Genomic DNA, 22,856 nt, shown 5'->3' on the forward strand with positions numbered 1-22,856 from the left:
GGCAAGCGAACTCCCACTGCAATCCATTCTTCTTGCTAGCGAGCAATCATTGGGAAATAAAATTGATGACCTACGATTAAGATTATCCTACCAACGGGACATTAAAAACTGTAATATCTTATGTTTCACCGAGACATGGCTGAACGACGATACGGATAATATAGAGCTGGTGGGATTTTCCATGCACCGGCAGAACAGAGAAACTACGTCTGATAAGACGAGGGGTGGGGTTGTGTGTCTATTTGTCAATAACAGCTGGTGTGATGTATTGCTCGCCTGAGGTAGAGTACCTTATGATAAGCTGTAGACCACACTATCTACCAAGAGAGTTCTCATCTATATTATTCGTAGCCGTCTATTTACCACCACAGAACGAAGCTGGCACTAAGACCGCTCTCAACCAACTCTATAAGGCCATGAGCAAAGAAGAAAATGCTCACATAGATGCGGCGCGCCTAGTGGCCGGGGACTAGTGGCCGGGGATTTTTAAAAGCATGTCACATGTGCAACCAGAGGAAAGACAATCCTAGACCACCTTTACTCCACACACAGAGATGCATACAAAGCTCTCCCCCACCCTCCATTTGGCAAATCTGACCATAATTCTATCCTCCTGATTCCTACTTACAAGCAAAAACTAAAGTAGGAAGAACCAGTGACTCGCTCAATACGGAAGTGGTCAGATTATGCGGATGCTACACTACAGGACTGTTTTGCTAGCACAGACTGAAAAATGTTCCGGGATTCATCCAATGGCATTGAGGAGTACACCACCTCAGTCATTGGCTTCATCAATAAGTGCATTGACGAGGTCGTCCCCATAATGACCGTACGTACATATCCCAACCAGAAGCCATGGATTACAGGAAACATCCGCAACGAGCTAAAGGCTAGAGCTGCCGCTTTCAAGGAGCGGGAGACTAATCCGGATGCTTATAAGAAATCCCGCTATGCCCTCAGACGGACCATCAAACAAGCAAAGTGTCAATACAGGATTAAGACTGAATCCTACTACACCGGCTCTGACGTTCGTCGGATGTGGCAGGGCTTGAAAACTATTACGGACTACAAAGGGAAACCCAGCACCGAGCTGCCCAGTGACGCGAGCCTACCAGACGAGCTAAACGCCTTTTATGCTCACTTCGAGGCAAGCAACACTGAAGCATGCACGAGAGCACCAGCTGTTCTGGATGACTGTGTGATAATGCTCTTGGTAGCCGATGTGAACAAAACCTTTAAACAGGTCAACATTCACAAAGCCGCTGGGCCAGACTGATTACCAGGACGTGTACTCAAAGAATGCGCGGACCAACTGTCAAGTGTCTTCACTGACATTTTCAACCTCTCCCTGACCGAGTCTGTAATACCTACATGTTTCAAGCAGACCAGCATAGTCCCTGTGCCCAAGGAAGCGAAGGTAACCTGCCTAAATGATTACCGCCCCGTAGCACTCACGTCGGTAGCCATGAAGTGCTTTGAAAGGCTGGTCATGGCTAACATCAATAGCATCCTCCAGGACACCCTAGACCCACTCCAATTCGCATACCGCCCCAACAGATCCATAGTTGATGCGATCTCAATCGCACTCCACACTGCCCTTTCCCACCTGGACAAAAGGATCACCTATGTGAGAATGCTGTTCATTGACTACAGCTCAGCATTCAACATCATAGTGCCCACGAAGCTCATCACTAAGCTAAGGACTCTGGGACTAAACACCTCCCTCTACAACTGGATCCTGGACTTCCCGACGGGCCGCCCCCAGGTAGAAGAGTAAGCAGCAGCACATCTGCCACGCTGATCCTTAAAACTGGGGCCCCTCAGGGGTGTGTACTTAGTCCCCTCCTGTACTCCCTGTTCACCCACGACTGCGTGGCCAAACACGACTCCAATACCATCCTTGTTTGCAGACGACACAACAGTGGTAGGCCTGATCACAAACAGCGATGAGACGGCCTATAGGGAGGAGGTCAGAGAACTGGCAGTGTGGTGCCAGGACAACAACCTCTACCTCAATGTGAGCATTGTAGCTGATCGTGGACTACAGGAAAAGGCGGGCTGAACAGGGCCCCATTAACATCGATGGGGCTGTAGTTGAGCGGGTTGAGAGTTTCAAGTTCCTTGGTGTTCACATCACCAACGAACTATCATGGTCCAAACATACCAAGACAGTCGTAAAGAGGGCACGACAAAACCTTTTCCCCCTCAGGAGACTGAAAATATTTGGAATGGGTCCCCAGATTCTTAAAAGGTTCTACAGCTGCACCATCGAAAGCATCCTGACTGGTTGCATCCCCGCCTGGTATGGCAACTGCTCGGCACCTGACCGTAAGGCGCTACAGAGGGTAGTGCGTACGGCCCAGTACATCACTGGGGCCATGTTTCCTGCCATCCAGGACCTATATAATAGGCTGTGTCAGAGGAAAGCCCATAAAATTGTCAGAGACTCCAGTCATCCAAGTTATAGACTGTTTTCTCTGCTTCCGCATGGCAAGCGGTACCGGAGCGCCAAGTCCAAAAGGCTCCTCAACAGCTTCTATCCCAAAGCCATAAGACTGCTGATCAATTAATAAAATCGCCACTGGACTATTTCCATTGACCCCCCCCCCCCCCCCAATCCCTTTTGTACACTGCTGCAACTCGCTGTTTATTATATATGCATAGTCACTTCACCCCTACCTACATGTGCAAATTACCTCAACTAACCTGTACCCCCGCACACTGACTCGGTACCGGTACCCCCTGTATATAGCCTCGTTATTGTTATTCTTATTGTGTTACTTTTTTAAATTATTTTTTACTTTAGTCTATTTGGTAAATATTTTCTTAACTCTTCTTGAACTGCACTGTTGGTTAAGGGCTTGTAAGTAAGCATTTCACGGTAATGTCTACACTTGTTTTATTCGATGATGTGACAAATAAAGTTTGATTTGATATGCCTTTTTCTATTTTGCCCTGTTTATCAAAAGTGTTGGAATAACTTGTCAATAAACAACTGACTGGCTTTCTTGATGTCTATAGTATTCTCTCTGGTATGCAATCTGGTTTCCGTTCAGGTTATGGATGTATCACTGCAACCTTAAAGGTCCTCAATGATGTCACCATTGCCCTTGATTCTAAGCAATGTTGTGCTGCTATTTTTATTGACTTGGCCAAAGCTTTTGATACGGTAGACCATTCCATTCTTGTGGGCCGGCTAAGGAGTCTTGGTGTCTCTGAGGGTCTTTGGGCTGGTTTGCTAACTACCTCTCTCAAAGGGTGCTGTAACGTTTGTCGTCGGAATGAGACCAAGGTGCAGCGTGGTAGGCGTACATTCTTTTTTAATTTAAATGTACACCAAAAAACAATAAACAATACAACGACCGAACAGCTTCGTCGTGCAAACTACATGCACTCAAAACAAAGACAAGATCCCACACTGAAGGAGGGAAAAAGGACTGCCTAAGTATGATTCCCAATCAGAGACAACGATAGACAGCTGCCTCTGATTGGGAACCACACTCGGCCAAAAACAAAGAAATATAAAACATAGAAATAAAGAAACTAGAATGCCCACCCTAGTCACACCCTGGCCTAACCAAAATAGAGAATAAAAACCTCTCTATGGCCAGGGCGTGACAGGTGCAGTGTATAAAGTCAGAAAATCTGCTGTCTCAGCCACTGCCTGTCACCAAGGGAGTAACGCAAGGCTCGATCCTAGGCCCCACACTCTTCTCAATTTACATCAACAACATAGCTCAGGCAGTAGGAAGCTCTCTCATCCATTTATATGTAGATGATACCGTCTTATACTCAGCTGGCCCCTCCCCGGATTTTGTGTTAAATGCTCTACAACAAAGCTTTCTTAGTGTCCAACAAGCTTTCTCTGCCCTTAACCTTGTTCTGAACACCTCCAAAACGAAGGTCATGTGGTTTGGTAAGAAGAATGCCCCTCTCCCCACAGGTGTGATTACTACCTCTGAGGATTTAGAGCTTGAGGTAGTCACCTCATACAAGTACGTGGGAGTATGGCTAGACGGTACACTGTCTTTCTCTCAACACATAACAAAGCTGCAGGCTAAAGTTAAATCTAGACTTGGTTTCCTCTATCGTAATCGCTCCTCTTTCACCCCAGCTGCCAAAGTAACCCTGATTCAGATGACCATCCTACCCATGCTAGATTACGGAGTCATAATTTATAGATCGGCAGGTAAGGATGCTCTCGAGAGGCTAGATGATCTTTACGATTTGGCATCAGATTTGCCACCAATGCTCCTTATAGGACACATCACTGCACTCTCTACTCCTCTGTAAACTGGTCATCTCTGTATACCCTTTGCAAGACCCACTGGTTGATGCTTATTTATGAGACCCTCTTAGGCCTCACTCTCTCCTATCTGAGATATCTACTGCAACCCTCATCCTCCACATACAACACCCGTTCTGCCAGTCACGTTCTGTTAAAGGTCTGCAAAGCACACACATCCCTGGGTCGCTCCACTTTTCAGTTCGCTGCAGCTAGCGACTGTAACGAGCTGCAACAAACACTCAAACTGGACAGTTTATCTCAATCTCTACATTCAAAGACTCAATCATGGACACTCTTACTGACAGTTGTGACTGCTTTGTATGATGTATTGTTGGCTCTACCTTCTTGCCTTTTGTGCTGTCTGTGCCCAATAATGTTTGTACCATATTTTGTGCTCCTACCATGTTGAGTTGCTACCATGTGTTGTCATGTTGTGTTGCTACCATGTTGTTGTCATGTTGTGTTGCTACCATGTTGTTGTCATGTTGTGTTGCTACCATGTTGTTGTCATGTTGTGTTGCTACCATGTTGTTGTCATGTTGTGTTGCTACCATGCTGTGTTGCTGCCTTGCTATGTTGTTTTCTAAGGTCTCTCTTTATGTAGTGTTGTGTTGTCTCTCTTGTCATGATGTGTGTTTTTTCCTATAATTATAAATATATTTCATTTTTAATCCCAGCCCGCGTCCCCGCAGGAGGCGTTTTGCCTTTTGGTTGGCCGTCATTGTGAATAACAATTTGTTCTTAACTGACCCGCCTAGTTAAATAAAGGTTAAATAAAAATGAATAAAAAATAAACATAGCACAACATAAACAATAAACATGATCACTAAGATTAGAGACATAGACAAGACATTTAACCTTCAACAGAATAATTTCAAGTTTATTTGATTTTGTTTCACATGGATTCCATAGAATAAGAATACAATGGATATATTGTCATAGTCATTATCATAAATACTAATAAGAATACATCATACACAATAAACACAGCACTATCCAAAGGCGTAAAGAGTATCACAAGACATCATTCACCACTAACAACAGAGTACATGTATTTCATTGAGCATATTTATAAGAACTACAAAGAGAGAGAAAAAAAGAGAGCGAGGGAAAGAGAGAGATAGAGAGAGAACACAGAACAAGAGATAGAAAGTCAGGTGTCTCTACACCGCCTGATCAAAAAGAAAATGATACAAATAATGAATTAATCCAAAACTGCATAATGTAATAATATGAATGAAAAACAATATCAGTTTCCATTGTGATGATAACTGTGGAAGCAAAATCTATCGCTCAATACACACACACCTGTCCTGTTACCATTTGGCAATACAGTTTTTCTTCTCTCCAAACAGAGGATTGGCAGTACAGCGGGTAGGCCAACCTGATTATTGTAGCACATGTACTCTGTGTGATTTGTGTGAAATATACCGGAGCTGCTCTGTGCTGTCACCTTATGATGAGCCAAACATACATCATATTACTTAATATGCTCTAACACTTATATGCCACTTGCAATTCCCCCCTCAATTTTGTTCCAGGCTGCATTAAGTCCAGGAGTCAGACATGCAAAACCTGCTTTGTTTTGAGAGTAAAGGGGTGTTGTGGGGGATGCAGGTTTTATGTTTTTACATGGAAATAAGATACTGTTCAGAACACCTCAGTTGGCTATATTAATATGTTAAAAGTACTGTCATCATTTCCTATGGCTTGTGTATGGTCTTGAAAATTGTGCCATACTGACTTAGTTCTGTGTAAATATATGCATGCGTTATGATCAGACGAGCATTAGAAATGGTGATTAAACATGATGACTAACTCTGTCTGATGACTCATCCCTAGACTATATTAAAACAGGAATGGGTTCTGGACCAGATTTTTCAGATGCCGATTTCTAAACTACATTACAATCCAAAGAAATAAAAAAGCGATGCCCCTCAACATCAGTTGGCTTCCCTGATTCACAACCTCAAATCATCTCTAAAGAAGATCGTTGATAGAACACTACGTACAGCAGTTTGAGGAACAGCATAATATTAGCAAAATACCAAGTGCTACCATGCTAACTACTTTTTCATTATCCTAGATGCATTTTTGACTTTTTACATTTCAGCTTTTAAGAGATTCTCTGGAACAAACATAGCTAAATCATTGCTTGAGTAATATTTCGATGGAAAAACATAAATGGCAATGAACACAAGTTGTAATGAATGTAACCTATGTTAAACACATACATCACTGCGAACACCTCTCCACTGCTGTCACAGTCACAAACTCACTCAGTAATGTTGAACAAATAAAAAAGCACAATGAGAAAATAGAAAAGAGGTAACTCTATTCTGAAAATGAATAAACAAAAACATCAAAATGAGAAATAAAAACAAATATGGAGAAATAAAATAAACACACAACATAAATATTAGAGCACGATGAGGGTTGAACTATGTGACCTAAACAGAACTGAAGTAAATACAATTGAATAACTCTGTGCTCTACATTTGTTGTATAACAACTAATATGGAGTGCACAATTATTCAACTGTGTACATATATTTATATATTAATATGTTGATATTTACACAGCACAGACAAATACATTCTCCCAAGTTAAATAATACTACCATTATTGTCCATTTAAGTGTTATTCCCTTATAAGATTGATCTTAGTGTTTTTTTTAAATATTGTATTCAAGTTTTTCCTCACATGATCAAATGGAAAATCCCCTGTTGTCTTCTACAGTTAAATACTTCAACAGAAGAAACAGCATGTTACTGTAAGGACCCATTTCCCCCTCACGAAAATAACCCAAACGGACACGGTGTTGCTAAATTCCCCTCCCAAAACCTCACCTTCTTCCATCCCTCCCTCCTCTTGTCAACTCACAGATGCACAAACAGACAAACAGAGGAGTATGGAATTGTGGATGGTGGTAAGGCACCACACTCCGAAATCACAGGGTGGCCCTGGAGCGAGAGAGAGAATGAGAATGAGAGAGAGAGAGAGAGAGCAAGAGAGGGAGAAAGAGAGAGGAGAAAGAAAGAAAGAGAGAGAGAGAGAATGACAATGAGAGAGAGAGAGAGAGAGAGAGCAAGAAAGGGAGAAAGAGAGAGGAGAAAGAAAGAAAGAGAGAGAGAGAGAGAGAGAGAGAGAGAGAGAGAGAGAGAGAGAGAGAGAGAGAGAGAGAGAGAGAGAGAGAGAGAGAGAGAGAGAGAGAGAGAGAGAGAGAGAGAGAGAGAGAGAAATTAATTAATTAATTAATGTATACATAAAGCCACATAGTCTGTATTCCCTTTGGAAGAGTAACATTAATATAGTATTTCTCAGTCGTTTACCTCGGTATTCTCAGTGTTGCTCCACATATGTACTGACACTCACCAGCTTTCAGAGGCTGTAGGGTGGACCAGCTCACATCTGATTGGCGAAGGAGGTGGGCTGCTGTTCGTATCCCCCCTGCTGATAGTCTCCACCTCCCTCAGTGTAGCCGCCCTGGCCATAGTCAGGCTGGTAGCCTCCCTGGGTGCCGGCATAGGCGTCCCCCTGCGGTGCGTAGCCCTCTTGCCCATAGCCTTCCTGGCCAAAGGACTCTGGAGCAGGCGCCTTCTCCTGGGAAGGTGCATATGTGCCTCCGAAGGCTGCCATCCAGCCGGTCTCTTTGAACACAAACCACAGGTTTCCTCCCCACAGGATCAGGTTCAGGAAGCCAAACGCCTGGGGGATGGATTGAAAAAAGAAGAAGAAGTCTATATGTTGTAGTACAGGTTATTTCTGTCATATCCTCAGCAGTCAGCACTTTTACTAAATACACCATTCCTGAAAAACTTACCACGGATGTGTTGAGACCAGAGACGACAGGGTCGTGGACTTCACGGCAGCGGTTCTCCGGTTCGTCGCATGCCTCGATCAGTAAGAGGACCTTGTCTGGGTCGGTGGCCGCCTTCACATCCGACAAACCTTTAGCCCAGGCAGAAGAAGCCACCAGCCAGAAGAAGGTGAACACAGACGTCACAACGAAGTCCTGAGGAGCATCAAGTTATAAATCATTAGCAAACATACATCATCATCAATCTCAAATCCTCAACAGAAACATAATCAATCTCATCATCATTATCATCATTAACATAATTATCATCACTAGGATATTAGTAATAGTAGCAGAGGTAGTGGAATATGGTATGGAAGATGCCTACTAAATACAAGAAGATCGAAAGACAAACTCACAATCTGGGCTCCCTTGCAGCCTTCACGGTATTTCTCCAAAATGAAAACATACACAGAAAGGGCTGCCATGGAGTAGAGGAAGGAGAAGACACCGACGGTGACAAAGAACTCAGCTGAGGAGGAGTAGTCTCCGATCAGGAACAGACGCTCAGGGCTTTCCCCCTTACAGGTTGGGGCATCGAAGTACACCTGATGTAGCCTGGCAAGGACAAGGGACCGGGAAAGACGGCGAAGATGAGAGAGAGAGAGAGAGAGAGAGAGAGAGAGAGAGAGAGAGAGAGAGAGAGAGAGAGAGAGAGAGAGAGAGAGAGAGAGAGAGAGAGAGAGAGAGAGGAGAGAGAGAGAGAGAGCGAGAGGAGAGAGAGAGAGAGGAGAGAGAGAGAGAGAGAGAGAGAGAGAGAGAGAGAGAGAGAGAGAGAGAGAGAGGAGAGAGAGAGAGGAGAGAGAGAGAGAGAGAGAGAGAGAGAGAGAGAGAGAGAGAGAGAGAGAGAGAGATGTCAAATTGGCTTGATATAGTTTAATATAGATTAATATTCCATCCATGACGTTTGCAGCCCAGTGGTACTGTAAAAATGACAGACAAACCATATTTGTGCGGGTTCAGGGGGTTACGTGTGACTGATTAGGCATACTGACCTGAATGGATACTCAAACTCCACCTCAATGCTCAGGTCACTCTCTGACCGGTTTTTACACTCCACACTCATCTTGAACATGCCAGAGTAGCTGCCGCATGTCGAGAAAGCAAAGATAGCAAAGATCTGAAAGATACAGAGGGGGGAAGAGAAGATGAGAAGAGTTAGAGACGGGACGTCGAAGTAAAAGGGAAGTGAAAGAGAAGGGGCCGAACAATGTACAGTGGTGGTGAGATCAAAGGAATGGGAAAGAATAGGGTTATAAGAATGAGACATGGGGAGAAGCAAAATACATCTATTAAATTGCACTAATACTGGAATGATCCTTTGGAGATTGTGCTCATTCTAGGAATTAGCATAACTCTAGTTTGGTCTGAAATAGGTGTTGATGAAAGGAAAGTCCATGCAGTATAATGGCAACCCCCGTTAAAGGTCTACTGTTACTGAAGAAGCTGACACTGTGGTTTCACCACCTGCTGTGTCTTCTGCACTTCAATGTTCCACCAATCACAGCAGGCTGTTGACAAAGGCACCCAGAGTGCAAATCAATGTAGCTATATCGCCAGGTTACAGAGCTACACCTGTTGCTATGGTTACTCCGACACCTAAAGTTGTGCACTTGAGGTATTAAGAAAATACAAGAAATGTAAAATAACATGTTTGGTTGATATGGATGTACTATCTGTTGTACCAAATAAGTTATGATCTACTCTTGGCATCAGGCTACATTACTACAGTACTAGAGTACTGTAACCCAGCGCTTGTGCACGTGAACGCTTATCTACTCTCTTACACACACACGAGCGTGCACATAGACACACTCTCACACATAGGAGATTAGAAAGCCAGCTATTTTTACCACACGCTCCCTTCCCTGCAGGCCAGATCCGATTGGATGGAAAATCCGGCTATTAATCTGACGGAGGTGCTCCTCCATCTGTCGCTAAAGGACGCTGCACAGGGCTACTGTACACACACACTCACACACAGGCATGGACGCATGTGTGTGCAGCTGCAAAAATACCCACACACGAACAAATGCACATATCTGTATACCAATCTGCTATCATAGTCTGGAATACATTGCTGTAAATACTCCGAATATATTTCAACATGGCTCCGTCGAGCCTTCAAATATACACAGATTCATCCACACTTCGCTATTGATAAGAAACTGTACAGATGGTACACGTAACTTATTTCCTGGTCTCATTTTTATCTACAGCACTAACACAGTCACACCTCCTCCACTTCCTCTCCTTATCAACAGGTTTTAATAATGATTTTAGAGGAGTGTGAGGGGAGAGGATGATACGTTTTGTATGAAGAACATGCAGATCTAGCACCAGGCTACTTAGCCCTCCCACATCCTTCAACATAGTTACTCTAAATTCACAACGTTTGCCAAATGATCCTCTTGTAAGATTGTAGTCTAGCATACACAGTAACATAGATGATCATCCTTTTCCTTGATCTGCAACAAACAAGAACTTCAAGGCCTGGTTAATTAAGATGCTTTATCTGTTCACACAGATTTGCTGGTTGCAACAAGCATTACCACACTGTTATTGCTGTTATTATTGTCGGTGCAGCGCAACATTTCAACCAATATGTTATGTGTTTAATGTAACTACTTGTCAAGCCTTTATAAATCCTTTATAACATACACTTTAATGTTAAGTGTTACCATTTTGACTACGGTTTCACTAACAAGAGGTTGAGGTTTTAAAAAAAGGCAAAGGAATGAATGGAAAGATGTTAAAGAAAGAGAGACGGAGAGGCGGCTGCACACAGTGTCAGATACTATGGTAACGCTATTGGCAACATAGACCATAGAGGGTGGAGTGGGCACAGGGAGGTTCCCACTGACATGCTGCAGTGCGTTCACATAAATTCACTACCACTATTCAAACATGCACAAACACACGCACACATGCATAAAACAAATACGAGTATGTCACACATGCAGCTAACCAAAATATATGGAAATGTCTACGATACCCAAAATTAAAGACAATTGTGACAAATAAAAAAGTATACCAGTTTCATTTAAGGATCAAAATATGTACAGCTGTGCCATATAGATTGCAAAAAACGATTCCATGGCATATGGTTTATGAACTGATACACACAACGACACTGTATTCAAAACGTAAGAGTTTTTACATTTAAATGATTATACAAAATTCTTGCAAACAATATAATGTTATATATATGGGGATACAACCATCCCAGCTCTGCAGATTTTGGTCTAATGACCATTGCTCATGTTTCTTGGACCAAGCAAGTCACTTCTCTTTATTGGTGTCCTTTAGTAGTGATTCACACAGTCTCCTCTGAACAGTTGATATTGAGATGTGTCTGTTACTTGAACTCTGTGAAGCATTTATTTGAGGCTGCAACTTCTGAGTCTGGTAACTTTAATGACCTTATCCTCTGTCAAAAAAAATTTTTGGAGGGGGGTTCTTTATTTTACTATTTTCTACATTGTAGAATAATAGTGAAGACATCAAAAATATGAAATAACATATATAGAATTATGTAGTAACCAAAAAAAGTGTTAAACAAATCAAAATATATTTTAAATCTGAGATTCTTCAAAGTAGCCACCCTTTATCTTGATGACAGCTTTGCACACTCTTGGCATTCTCTCAACCAACTTCATGAGGTAGTCACCTGGAATACATTTAAATTAACAGGTGTGCCTTGTTAATAGTTAATTTGTGGAATTTCTTTCCTTCTCAATGTGTTTGAGCCAATCAGTTGTGTTGTGGCAAGGTAGGGGTGATATACAGTAGATAGCTCTATTTGGTAAAAGACCAAGTCCATATTACAGTCTATCATTACTTTAAGACATGAAGGTCAGTCAATCCATAAAATGTCTAAACTTTCTTCAAGTGCAGTCGCAGAAACCATCAAGCGCTATGATTAAACTGGCTCTCACGGGGATCACCACAGGAAAGGAAGACCCAGAGTTACCTCTGCTGCAGAGGGTACGTTCATTAGAGTTACCAGCCTCAGAAATTGCAGCCCCAAATAAATGTTTCACAGAGTTCAAGTAACAGACATCTCAACATCAACTGTTCAGAGGATATTGTGTGAATCAGGCCTTCATGGTCAAATTGCTGCAAAGAAACCACTACTAAAGGACACCAATAAGAAGGAGAGACTTGCTTGGGCCAAGAAACACAATCAATGGACATTAGACTGGTGGAAATCTGTCCTTTGGTTTGATGATTCTAAATTTGAGATTTTGTGTTCCAACCGCCATGTCTTTGTGAGATGCAGAGTAGGTGAACGGATGATCTCCGCAAGTGGGATTCCCACCATGAAGCATGGAGGAGGAGGTATGATGATGTGAGGGTGCTTTGCTGGGGACACTGTCTATGATTTATTTAGAATTCAAGACACACTTAACCAGCATGGCTACCACAGCATTCTGCAGCGATACGCCATCCCATCTGGTTTGCACTTCGTGGGACTATCATTTGTTTTTCAACAGGACAATGACCCAACACACCTACAGGCTGTGTAAGCGCTATTTGACCAAGAAGGAGCGTGCTGGAGTGCTGCATCAGTTGACCTGGCCTCCACAACCACCTGACCTCAACCTGATTGAGATGGTTAGGTTTGAGTTGGACCACAGAGTGATGAAAAATCAGTCAACAAGTACTCAGCATATGTGGGAACTTCTTCAAGACTGTTGGAAAAGCATTCCAGGTGAAGCTGGTTGAGAGCATGTCAAGAGTGTGCAAAGCTGTCATCAATGTAAAGGGTGGCTACTTTGAAGAATCTAACATCTAAAATTAAATCTAAAATGTTTTGATTTGTTTAACAATTTTTTGGTTACTAAATGATCCCGTACGTTATTTCATAGTTTTGATGTCTTCAATATTATTCTACACTGTAGAAAATAGTAAAAATAAAGAAAACCCTTGAATGAGTTGGTGTGTCCAAAATTTTGACTGGTACTGTCACGCCCTGATCTGTTTCACCTGTCCTTGTGCTTGTCTCCACCCCCTCCAGGCGTCGTTCATCATCCCCAGTGTATTTATTCCGGTGTTTTCTGTCTCTCTGTGCCAGTTCGTCTTCTTTGCCAAGTCAACCAGCGTTTATCTCCTAGCTCCTATTTTTCCCAGTCTCTGTTTTTCTTAGTCCTCTTGGTTTTAACCCTTGCCTGTCCTGACATTGAACCTGCCTGCCTGACCATTCTTCCTGCCCTGACCTCGAGCCCGTCTAACGCCCTGTACTGTTTGGACTCTGACCTGGATTTTGAACTCTCGCCTGTATCCGACCTGCCTTTTGCCTACCCCTTATGTTATAATAAATATCGGATCTCAACCATCTGCCTCCTGTGTCTGCATATGGGTCTCGACTTGTGCCCTTATAGGTACTGTATATATGGGGGATTGGAAGTTATGCAGACAATTATATTGATGGAAGCCACAATCTATCTTCAATATTAAAGCTGATAATATCCCACTATGCCTTCCGACAAACCATCAAACATGCAAAGCGTCAATACAGAATTAAGATCGAATCGTACTACACCGGCTCTAACGCTTGTTGGATGTGGCAGGGCTTGCAAACCATTACAGACTACAAAGTGAAGCACAGCAGAGAGCTGCCCAGTGACACAAGCCTATCAGACGAGCTAAACTACTTCTATGCTCGCTTCGAGGCAAATAACACTGAAACATGCATGAGAGCACCAGCAGTTCCGGAAAACTGTGTGATCACGCTGTCCGCAGCCGATGTGAGTAAGACCTTTAAACAGGTCGACATTCACAAGGCCGCAGGGCCAGATGGATGACCAGGACGTGTACTGCGAGCATGCGCTGACCAACATGCAAGTGTCTTCACTGAAATGGTCAACCTCTCCCTGTCCGAGTCTGTAATACCAACATGTTTCAAGCAGACCACCATAGTCCATGTGCCCAAGTACACTAAGGAAACCTGACTAAATGACTACCGACCCATAGCACTCACGTCTGTATCCATGAAGTGCTTTGAAAGGCTGGTCATGGCTCACATCAACACCATTATCCCAGAAACTCTAGACCCACTCCAATTTGCTTACCGCCCTAACAGATCCACAGATGATGCTATCTCTATTGCACTCCACACTGTCCTTTCCCACCTGGACAAAAGGAACACCTATGTGAGAATGCTATTCATTGACTACAGCTCAGCATTCAACACCATAGTGCCCTCAAAGCTCATTAATAAGCTAAGGACCCTGGGACTGAACACCTCCCTCTGCAACTGGATCCTGGACTTCCTGACGGGCCGCCCCCAGGTGGTACGGGAAGGTAACAACACATCCACCACGCTGATCCTCAACACAGGGTCCCCTCAGGGGTGCGTGCTCAGTCCCCTCCTGTACTCACTGTTCACTTATGACTGCACGGCCAGGCACGACTCCAACACCATCATTAAGTTTGCCAATGACACAACAGTGGTAGGCCTGATCACCGACAACGACGGAACTGCCTACAAGGAGGAGGTGAGAGAGCTGGCTGTGTGCTGCCAGGACAACCTCTCCCTCAACATGATCAAGACATAGGAGATGATTGTGGACTACAGGAAAAAGACGACCGAGCACGCCCCCATTCTCATCGATGGGGCTCTAGAGGAGCAGGTTGAGAGCTTCAAGTTCCTTGGTGTCCACATCACCAACAAACTAACATGGTCCAAGCACACCAAGACAGTCGTGGAGGGCACGACAAAACCTATTCTCCCTCAGGAAACTGAAAAGATTTGGCATGGGTCCTCAGATCCTCAAAAGGTTCTTCAGCTGCACCATCGAGAGCATCCTGACTGGATGCATCACTGCCTGGTATGGCAACTGCTCGGCCTCTGACTGCAAGGCCCTGCAGAGGGTAGTGCATACGGCCTAGTACATCACTGGGGCAAAGCTTCCTGCCATCCAGGGCCTCTATACCAGGCGATGTCAGAGGAAGGCCCTAAAAATTGTCAGCGACTCCAGCCACCCTAGTCATAGACTGTTCTCTCTGCTACCGCACGGCAAGCAGTACCAGAGCGCCTAGTCTAGGTCCAAGAGGCTTCTAAACAGCTTCTACCCTCAAGCCATAAGACTCCTGAACATCTAATCAAATGGCTGCCCAGACTATTTGCATTGCCCCCCCCCCCCCCCTCATTTACACTACTACTCTGTTGCTACTCTCTGTTGTTATCATCTATGCATAGTCACTTTAATAACTCTACCTACATGTACATATTACCTCAATTACCTCGACTAACCGGTGCCCCCGCACATTGACTCTGTACCGGTACCCCCCTGTTTATAGTCTCGTTATTGTTATTTTACTGCTGCTCTTTAATTACTTGTTACTTTTATTTCTTATGCTTATGTATTTTTTATATTTTTTATTCAAACTGCATTGTTGGTTAAGGGCTTGTAAGTAAGCATTTCATTGTAAGATCTACACCTATTGTATTCGGCGCATGTGACTAATACAATTTGATTTGATTTGACCACCCCCCAAAAAAACACGAGTACACACACTCTCTGAGTTAGAATCAGCAACGTTTATAAATACCTGCTCATCAGATTTTATAGCTGAGTCAGACAAGACTGAAACCACAGATATTCCTAAATAAACGTGGGTAAATGGATAACTGAAGTTAATACATTGATTGATACATGAGTATAAATGGAAGTTGTAGGACCACAAGTCTAGCCATCAACATGTAAGTACTGTATGTATGCTCTCAAGCTTATTTCTGCTGCAGAGTTTGGCAGGAACCCAAAGTGTGATGGAACTAACAGCTTCAACCAATCACACCTCCTCTAAGCAAGGGGCAGTGGAGTGGGCAGAAAGCCCTGGCAATAAGTCTGCAAAGCTTTAACATATAAACTACTCACACTATACACTCCTACAATCAGCAGCTTTGATGAGCAACACCTGTAACCACTTATAGAATACTCTAATCAAATCACATTATATTTCTCACATGCGCATATTATAACAGGTGTAGACCTTATCATGAAATGCTTACTTACAAGCCTTTAACGAACAGTGCAGAGTGAGAAAATATTTGCTAAATAAACCAAAGTAAAAATTAAAAAAAACACAATAAAACAACAATAATGAAGCTATATACAGGGGGTACCAATACCAAGTCAATGTTCAGGGATTCAGGTTAGTCTAAGTAATTGAGGTCATATGTACATATAGGTAGGGGTAAAGTGACTATACATAGATAATAAACAGTGAGTAGCAGCAGTGTAAAAAATGGGGGTCAAAGCAAATAGTCCAGGTAGCCATTTGATGAACTGTTCCTCTGTACTGGCTAGAGTGTTACAGATCTGAGGGATACATTATTATCAATTCAATGGATAGTTCAACTGAAGTCCAGCTCTGTCAAAGTATTGACCACACAGTATGAAAACTGTTCTTACAGTACATGATGCATTGAGTGAATCACTAAAGCAAATATGTAAATTGAGCAGTTAACTGTAAATCCCAGGTTAAGACACAATAACCCTCTTTCACAAGCATAACCTGGGGCAGGGTGTTGTTATGGTAGACACAATGGTTAACCACTCTCTATACAGCTTTTAGTTTGTTTGGGGAGATTTCGATGTGTCTCCCATCATCCATCAAATCTAGACTTTGTCAGCACACAGCTCCCAAGAGAGAGTACAACAGCAATGAGTCATACACACGCACACACACTAATACACACATACACATACACTCTCTCCCATACACACACTCGCTGTCTTCATCTCACACACACACACACACACACACACACACACACACACACACACACACACACACACACACACACACACACACACACACACACACACACACACTACATACATACATACATACATACAGTACATACATACATACAGTACATACATACATACATACATACATACATACATACATACATACATGCATACATACATACATACATACATACATACATACATACATACATACATACATACATACATACATACATACATACATACATACATACATACATACATACACACATACACACATACACACATAGCTGATTACAAGCATAGGCATGTTTCATCATTGATTCATTCTCAAAGAAACACAAAACAGGGTTGAGGATCCTAAAGCACAAACATATATTTTCCGTACTACACATAAGAAGAATCTAGGCAATAGTGACAGTCCATTTATCTCGCTGTACTACAGAGGGTAACACCCTAGGACGTCTGCTTTCAGAAGATTAATAATTCAAACCAAAAACACCCATGTGACCTTCAAATCCATCACACACACAGAAAATCAGGAACAGCAAGGTGTGTGTGTACTGTACAGGTACTGTTTTGCCATATGAATGAACTGACATGACACATGATTATAGGTAGGCTAATCTGTCATGGATAGACTACATAATATATAGTATGGTAAGGTCACAGTAGTTCCGGTGCTTTGGTTTTCCATCACTGGTTAGTTGGACGTGTCAGGATTCGGTGACAGTGGTGCTGAAAGTGGGGGCGGGATTTCAAGCAATGATTTGAACCGGAACGTATTCGGAAGATGTGGGGGGGGGGGGGGGGGGGGGGGGGGGGGGTTGGCTGAGAATTTAGGGGGTTGTGGAAACTTATCTTTTCCTATACGTCTACCCCCAGAACATAATCAAGCATCTGATGCACCTACGCAAGATTTTAGTTCCGGGTTTCCGAGATTTTAGCTAGACCTATCGTAAATGAATGTAATGCAGCCTAGGAGGTACATGTGACTTGTAAATGGGAGAATGCTCTGGTCTTCTGCCTGTGTGCTGCTGCATCCATGGAGGATTGTTAACCATGTGACCCAGAGAAGCAGCGATGTGATGTTCAAGCACTAGCAGTCCCCCGGGGAAGGACTACAGACAAAGTCATGCTGTCAGATTTGTCCTCTCAGTCTCTGCTGCCCTGTGTTATTCTGTCCTGCTGTGAATTAGAGTAGAACAGTGTTTGGGTATCTTCTGCTGATAACCTGATGTTGCTTTGTGTATGTAGGTCTATGTGTCTTCTCATTCTCCTATTCTTTCAATCAACCAATTGTCATGGCGTTCTACCAAAGTGAGTCAAAATGGAACATGGAAGGAAGCGATGTCATTACTTTTACCTTCCTCAATGAGGGCATACATTGACTTGTTCTGTTTAGCGACAGTGTGTGTGAGTAAGTGGTGAGTAATAGCTGTGTATCATCAGCGTGTGTGTGTGTGTGTGTGTGTGTGTGTGTGTGTGCGTGTATGTCTTTGAGTTAGCGTGTGTGTGCTAGTTCTTATGCTGTAATTACAAATAGTTGAGAAAGAAGTGGTAAAGGGCTGGAGAGGTGTTCCTAATTACAAATTGCGTACATAGTACACAGTACATTCATATTTTGTCCAACTTATTACAGTAATTCCTGCTTTACATCATTATTCTGAGAGGGAGACTCGGTGAGATTCAATGAGACTCTTCTTTGTAGAATTGAGAGAGCCTATCTTCATAGAGCAATACATCTAGCCCTTGGCACAAAACACTTTGGCAGAGGGGTCACACTGTGCCTCCAGTGTTAATGAATAAAGAAAAAAAAGAGAACATCAAGAATTGATGTCCATGCGAAGTACATTTTGTGATATTGGCCTGTGGAATGCTTTATCACAGATTCATCATGAATTGTCCATCAAAGATTGTCATGCTGCAGCACAATACAACGAATAGTCAAAATGTATAATATAGAGCATTGTGGTGTTTTTGTAACATGAAGAATTGTAAAGGTAAACAGACTTGTAAAGGTAAGCAAATAGCACTTACAGCAGAGATTCAGATTCAGCACCATGGATAGCGATCAATTAAAACCTGCGATTTGACATTTCAGAACCCCTGACAGTGGACAGAGCCTGTTTCAGGCGATGCTGCAGCAACGTCAATGGCCACTACTCCCCAGGTTTAAGTTAGGTGTAGGCCTATACTTAATCTTTATGTGCCACTTCCAAAACATGAAATTGTATTTAAAATTAAAAGGTAACACTATGTGATTAGCCCTAGGAGTGAGCAACTACACAACTCGTAAAGAAGCAACTATAGTAACTACACCTAAATGCATGAAATATGGTCACAAGATAGATTACAGGTCAAAAGGTTAAGGTGCAGTGAGAACCATATGGTGGATCAGATAGGCCTACACAACAAACTCCACAGGAGAGGAGACAGAAACAGTGGGCTGGATGATTTGAACAGAGATTTGTAACAGTTACCATGATCGAATTACAGTAACATGGTATAACTGAAACGACATCGAGCTTTCAAGAGACCTGCTTGCCGGTGGTGACCGAGTAGCAGCAGCGAGTGGGAGGATGGGCAGTGTCATCCGCCTCGCGCTGCCTGTGTGTCGTCACGAGCACAAAGCTTCACGTAGCTTTTTCTGACCTCTGCGTGACAGAAGGACACGTTCTGACACGATATAGAGACACAACATCACTATAACAAAGCCTACCGATAGTATAATATATTGGCCTATCATTTATAGCTTTTAAGTGTATTGGTTGAAACCATCACAGTGAGATTTTATGCATGCAATAGTCCTACGTAATACTCTCCGTAGACTTCCATACCCACGCATGCACGCAGAAAGGATACGTGCGCGCACTTTGACATCTCACACGCTCACTCCCATCATAAACCAAATAATGAAACGTTGTATGAAAAAGATAACTTACCCATTGTAGGATTTTCATAAATCCCAAAGGCTGTTTAATTATGGTGAACTGCCCGGTGGCCACCAACTATCAACACAGAAATCAACATTGTCTTCAGAATTTGTCGAAAAGCTTAGATTTTATACAAAATAAAACACTCGAATGAGTGCTCACAATCATAAGCACAATCAAGCAACAGGACACATAGGTTATCTGACAGACTCGAATGATCGTTTGGATGCTTGCAGTGTGTATGCCTACTGTCGCCTACATGAATTGTCAGCATATATGTTGTTAACCCACAGTTTGCACCTGTCAATTATTTTCAATTTATATTTCGGGAGCGGTGATACGATAATCTTTCTCATGCTGTCACTTGTTCGCATGGCCATCACAAAAGGCTAGTACGCTACAGTAATTGTATTGTTTTACTTGGGGCGCGACAGGCCGGGTGACAAAGCACACATCGTTTAGGGGTGACGAGGGAGAAGGAAGGAAAGACAGAGCGAGAGGGGGGGGGGGGGGGGGAGAGCGATAGACTGCCAGTATTAGAATTAGACAAAGCTGCTTATCACACACGTTTCTCTGTTCCCCAATGCTTGACTGACAAGCACTCTACTAGGAATTGAGACAGAACTAAAAGCTCAAGTCACCGGGGTGGGCCCTTAGTTTTTGCTATAATTTGTAAACCTTTGCCATGTGCGGGTGAATGCGCCCCATCAGTCGCAAATTAAGGCGGTGTGTCCGTCTGTGAGCGCCACGCCGAAGCCATAGCCTATCGATTCACCTCGCAATATTTTACTTTTAACCGCCGGTCGGTCTGCCGCCCCTAATAAATTGATAGGCCTATTATAAACCTTGCTACATTTAGAGACGCATCACGTCTTATATTGCGGTATTGACAAAATAGGGTCAGTCGCTATTCCTCTTGATTTTCACTCTCCTTTCCACCCTCTGACATAGGCTCCCCTGCACACAACACATAGGCTTAATAGATAGACTACGAGACAAATAACCCCCTCACAACACATTCAGTCAACGATTATATTAGTTAAATAGCAGTGACTGTGTGCAGTGCAGAGCAATTATCTCTGCATATCCTACTACCAATAGCTGTCAGCTCAAATAATAACCTGGCTGTGTTGAGCCTATTTGTCTGCGTGTTTTGAAATGCTGTTAAAAAATAATAATTGCGCAGAGTATCTTGTTCAATTCTTTGGACTTTTGGACCACGGTCTATTTATGAGCCAACATCTCCACTGCACCAGTCCACTGCTGGTGCAAAATTGTCTAAACTACATGCAATCTATCACGCCTGTATTGCGGTGTTTTGCGGTCAGTGCTCGGCAATTCGTTCACATGAGACGACCACTAAAAGCACTGCATTTCAGACTAACGGTCCGCGGCTTTACAATTACAGCGCGCTGTTATAATGATGGTCTATTGTCGTCGTCGTCGTCCCCCCCCCCCCCCCCCAACCGCTACAGTGTCAAAGTGCGCATTCTGCAGGTGTACCAAACGATGTTTCATCAGATATTTAAATTAAATTAAAACAATGTTTGATATTGGTGATTTTCATCCCAGAGCCCTACCTGGTTCACAACATCCATCTTGGCCGCCTGCTTGTAGATAAGAGGATCAGAAGGGTGGGGGGAGGGAGGCGTTACATCCTGAACAGCCCACCGGGGGACAAGGGTAAAGAGATGGGAATAGCTGTAATACGTCACAAACTCGTCAGGGACATCTGGAGCGTAAAGACGTCAGAGAAGTCATTGGACATAGAGTAATGACGAGCTCGACAGCCTGGCCAATCATATGGCTGCATTATTCTAGGGGACTACAGAGATTGCCACAGGGATAACAGAAAGACTACACCAATGTGTGCATTACGTATTTTACTACGTTGGTTAGGAGGTGGGCACTGGGCAGGTTTAACATTGCAACATTATATTGTAGAAGAAAATCGAGCTGCACTGCCAACAAGTCTACGCTTCAGGGCTTCAGTTTGACGCTCATACATCTGTAAACCATTTCACACTGTTTGATACTATTAAACCTACTAACATTTTGTTTTATTGTCACATACACCAACATGACAGACAACGGATCTAAAAGTGCCTAGTACATCTATGGAATTATATTCTATCTGCTTATAACACAGTATTTTTTTAATCACCTTTCAGGCTGCTCATGATGTGAGAAATCAAGATCTCCAGTAGCCTAGTTTAAGTGGGCGCTGACTATGACCAGCCTTGTAAGTCTTTATTTATCTTCCTTTCTGAAAAACAATAACACCTGAAAATCAGCCACTAAGCCAAGTGTTGCCATGGTAATTAAAGAGGAGTTTCTAAATGTAGAATGGAGTGGGCCAAAGAAACACAGATGTTCTCCATCTGCCAATGCTCTAATGAGTCATTATGGAATTCATGTGTTCCTTTTGTGCGTTTTGTTCCTTAAGATCACTCTCTATAGTTGTTTAGATATATACAGCGCGTACCAGATTACAAATAACTACATGCTTACCAGTTATTCAATACAAGTCCTGTCTCCACTATCTTTAATGACGGAATTCCAGTGTCACTAAAGGATCTGCGTTACAACTTTGAGAAAAAGACATGACACTTTATTCATGTACACACAGAAATATTTCAAAGTATTAGCAGTCACAATAAAACAAAACGAACAATTGTTATTATTACGTTTACAAGCTGATTTCCTCTTGACCATATATGTACATAAATGCTACTTCAAAGTTTCTCACTGAGGAAGACTATGATGACTGTCAGAATCTTCTGTGGCCTTTCTGTCGATATAATTATACATGACATGGTTCAAATGTCTAATGCTATGCTAATGCTTCATTGGGCAACTGACATGACACACACAAACCCTGTTTCATGATCTATAGTTACAACTGGAGCTCACTTGCACAACAGACAAGGTGTCTATTTAGTTGTTGCATTTATGCCTGCTTTTAATATATTTCTATGGTTTTAGCAGGGTGATTGTATGATTTGGGGTTA

At 42.9% G+C, this 22,856-nt stretch overlaps 1 protein-coding gene across 1 annotated transcript; it reads right to left on the reverse strand.

Moving 5' to 3' along the window:
• Positions 1 to 5,140: 5,140 nt before the first annotated feature.
• Positions 5,141 to 21,532, reverse strand: LOC129860767 (synaptophysin-like). The gene is made up of 7 exons (XM_055931486.1): positions 21,426 to 21,532; positions 19,855 to 19,920; positions 9,143 to 9,267; positions 8,507 to 8,705; positions 8,112 to 8,303; positions 7,664 to 7,996; positions 5,141 to 7,251 (listed from the first exon to the last, which is right to left on the reverse strand). Exons 1-6 carry the CDS (start codon positions 21,441 to 21,443, stop codon positions 7,694 to 7,696), a joined length of 903 nt encoding a protein of 300 aa, XP_055787461.1. The 5' UTR covers positions 21,444 to 21,532; the 3' UTR covers positions 5,141 to 7,251; positions 7,664 to 7,693.
• Positions 21,533 to 22,856: the final 1,324 nt, after the last annotated feature.

This window comes from Salvelinus fontinalis, chromosome 8 (genome assembly GCF_029448725.1).
Source record: "Salvelinus fontinalis isolate EN_2023a chromosome 8, ASM2944872v1, whole genome shotgun sequence".
NCBI lineage: Eukaryota > Metazoa > Chordata > Actinopteri > Salmoniformes > Salmonidae > Salvelinus > Salvelinus fontinalis.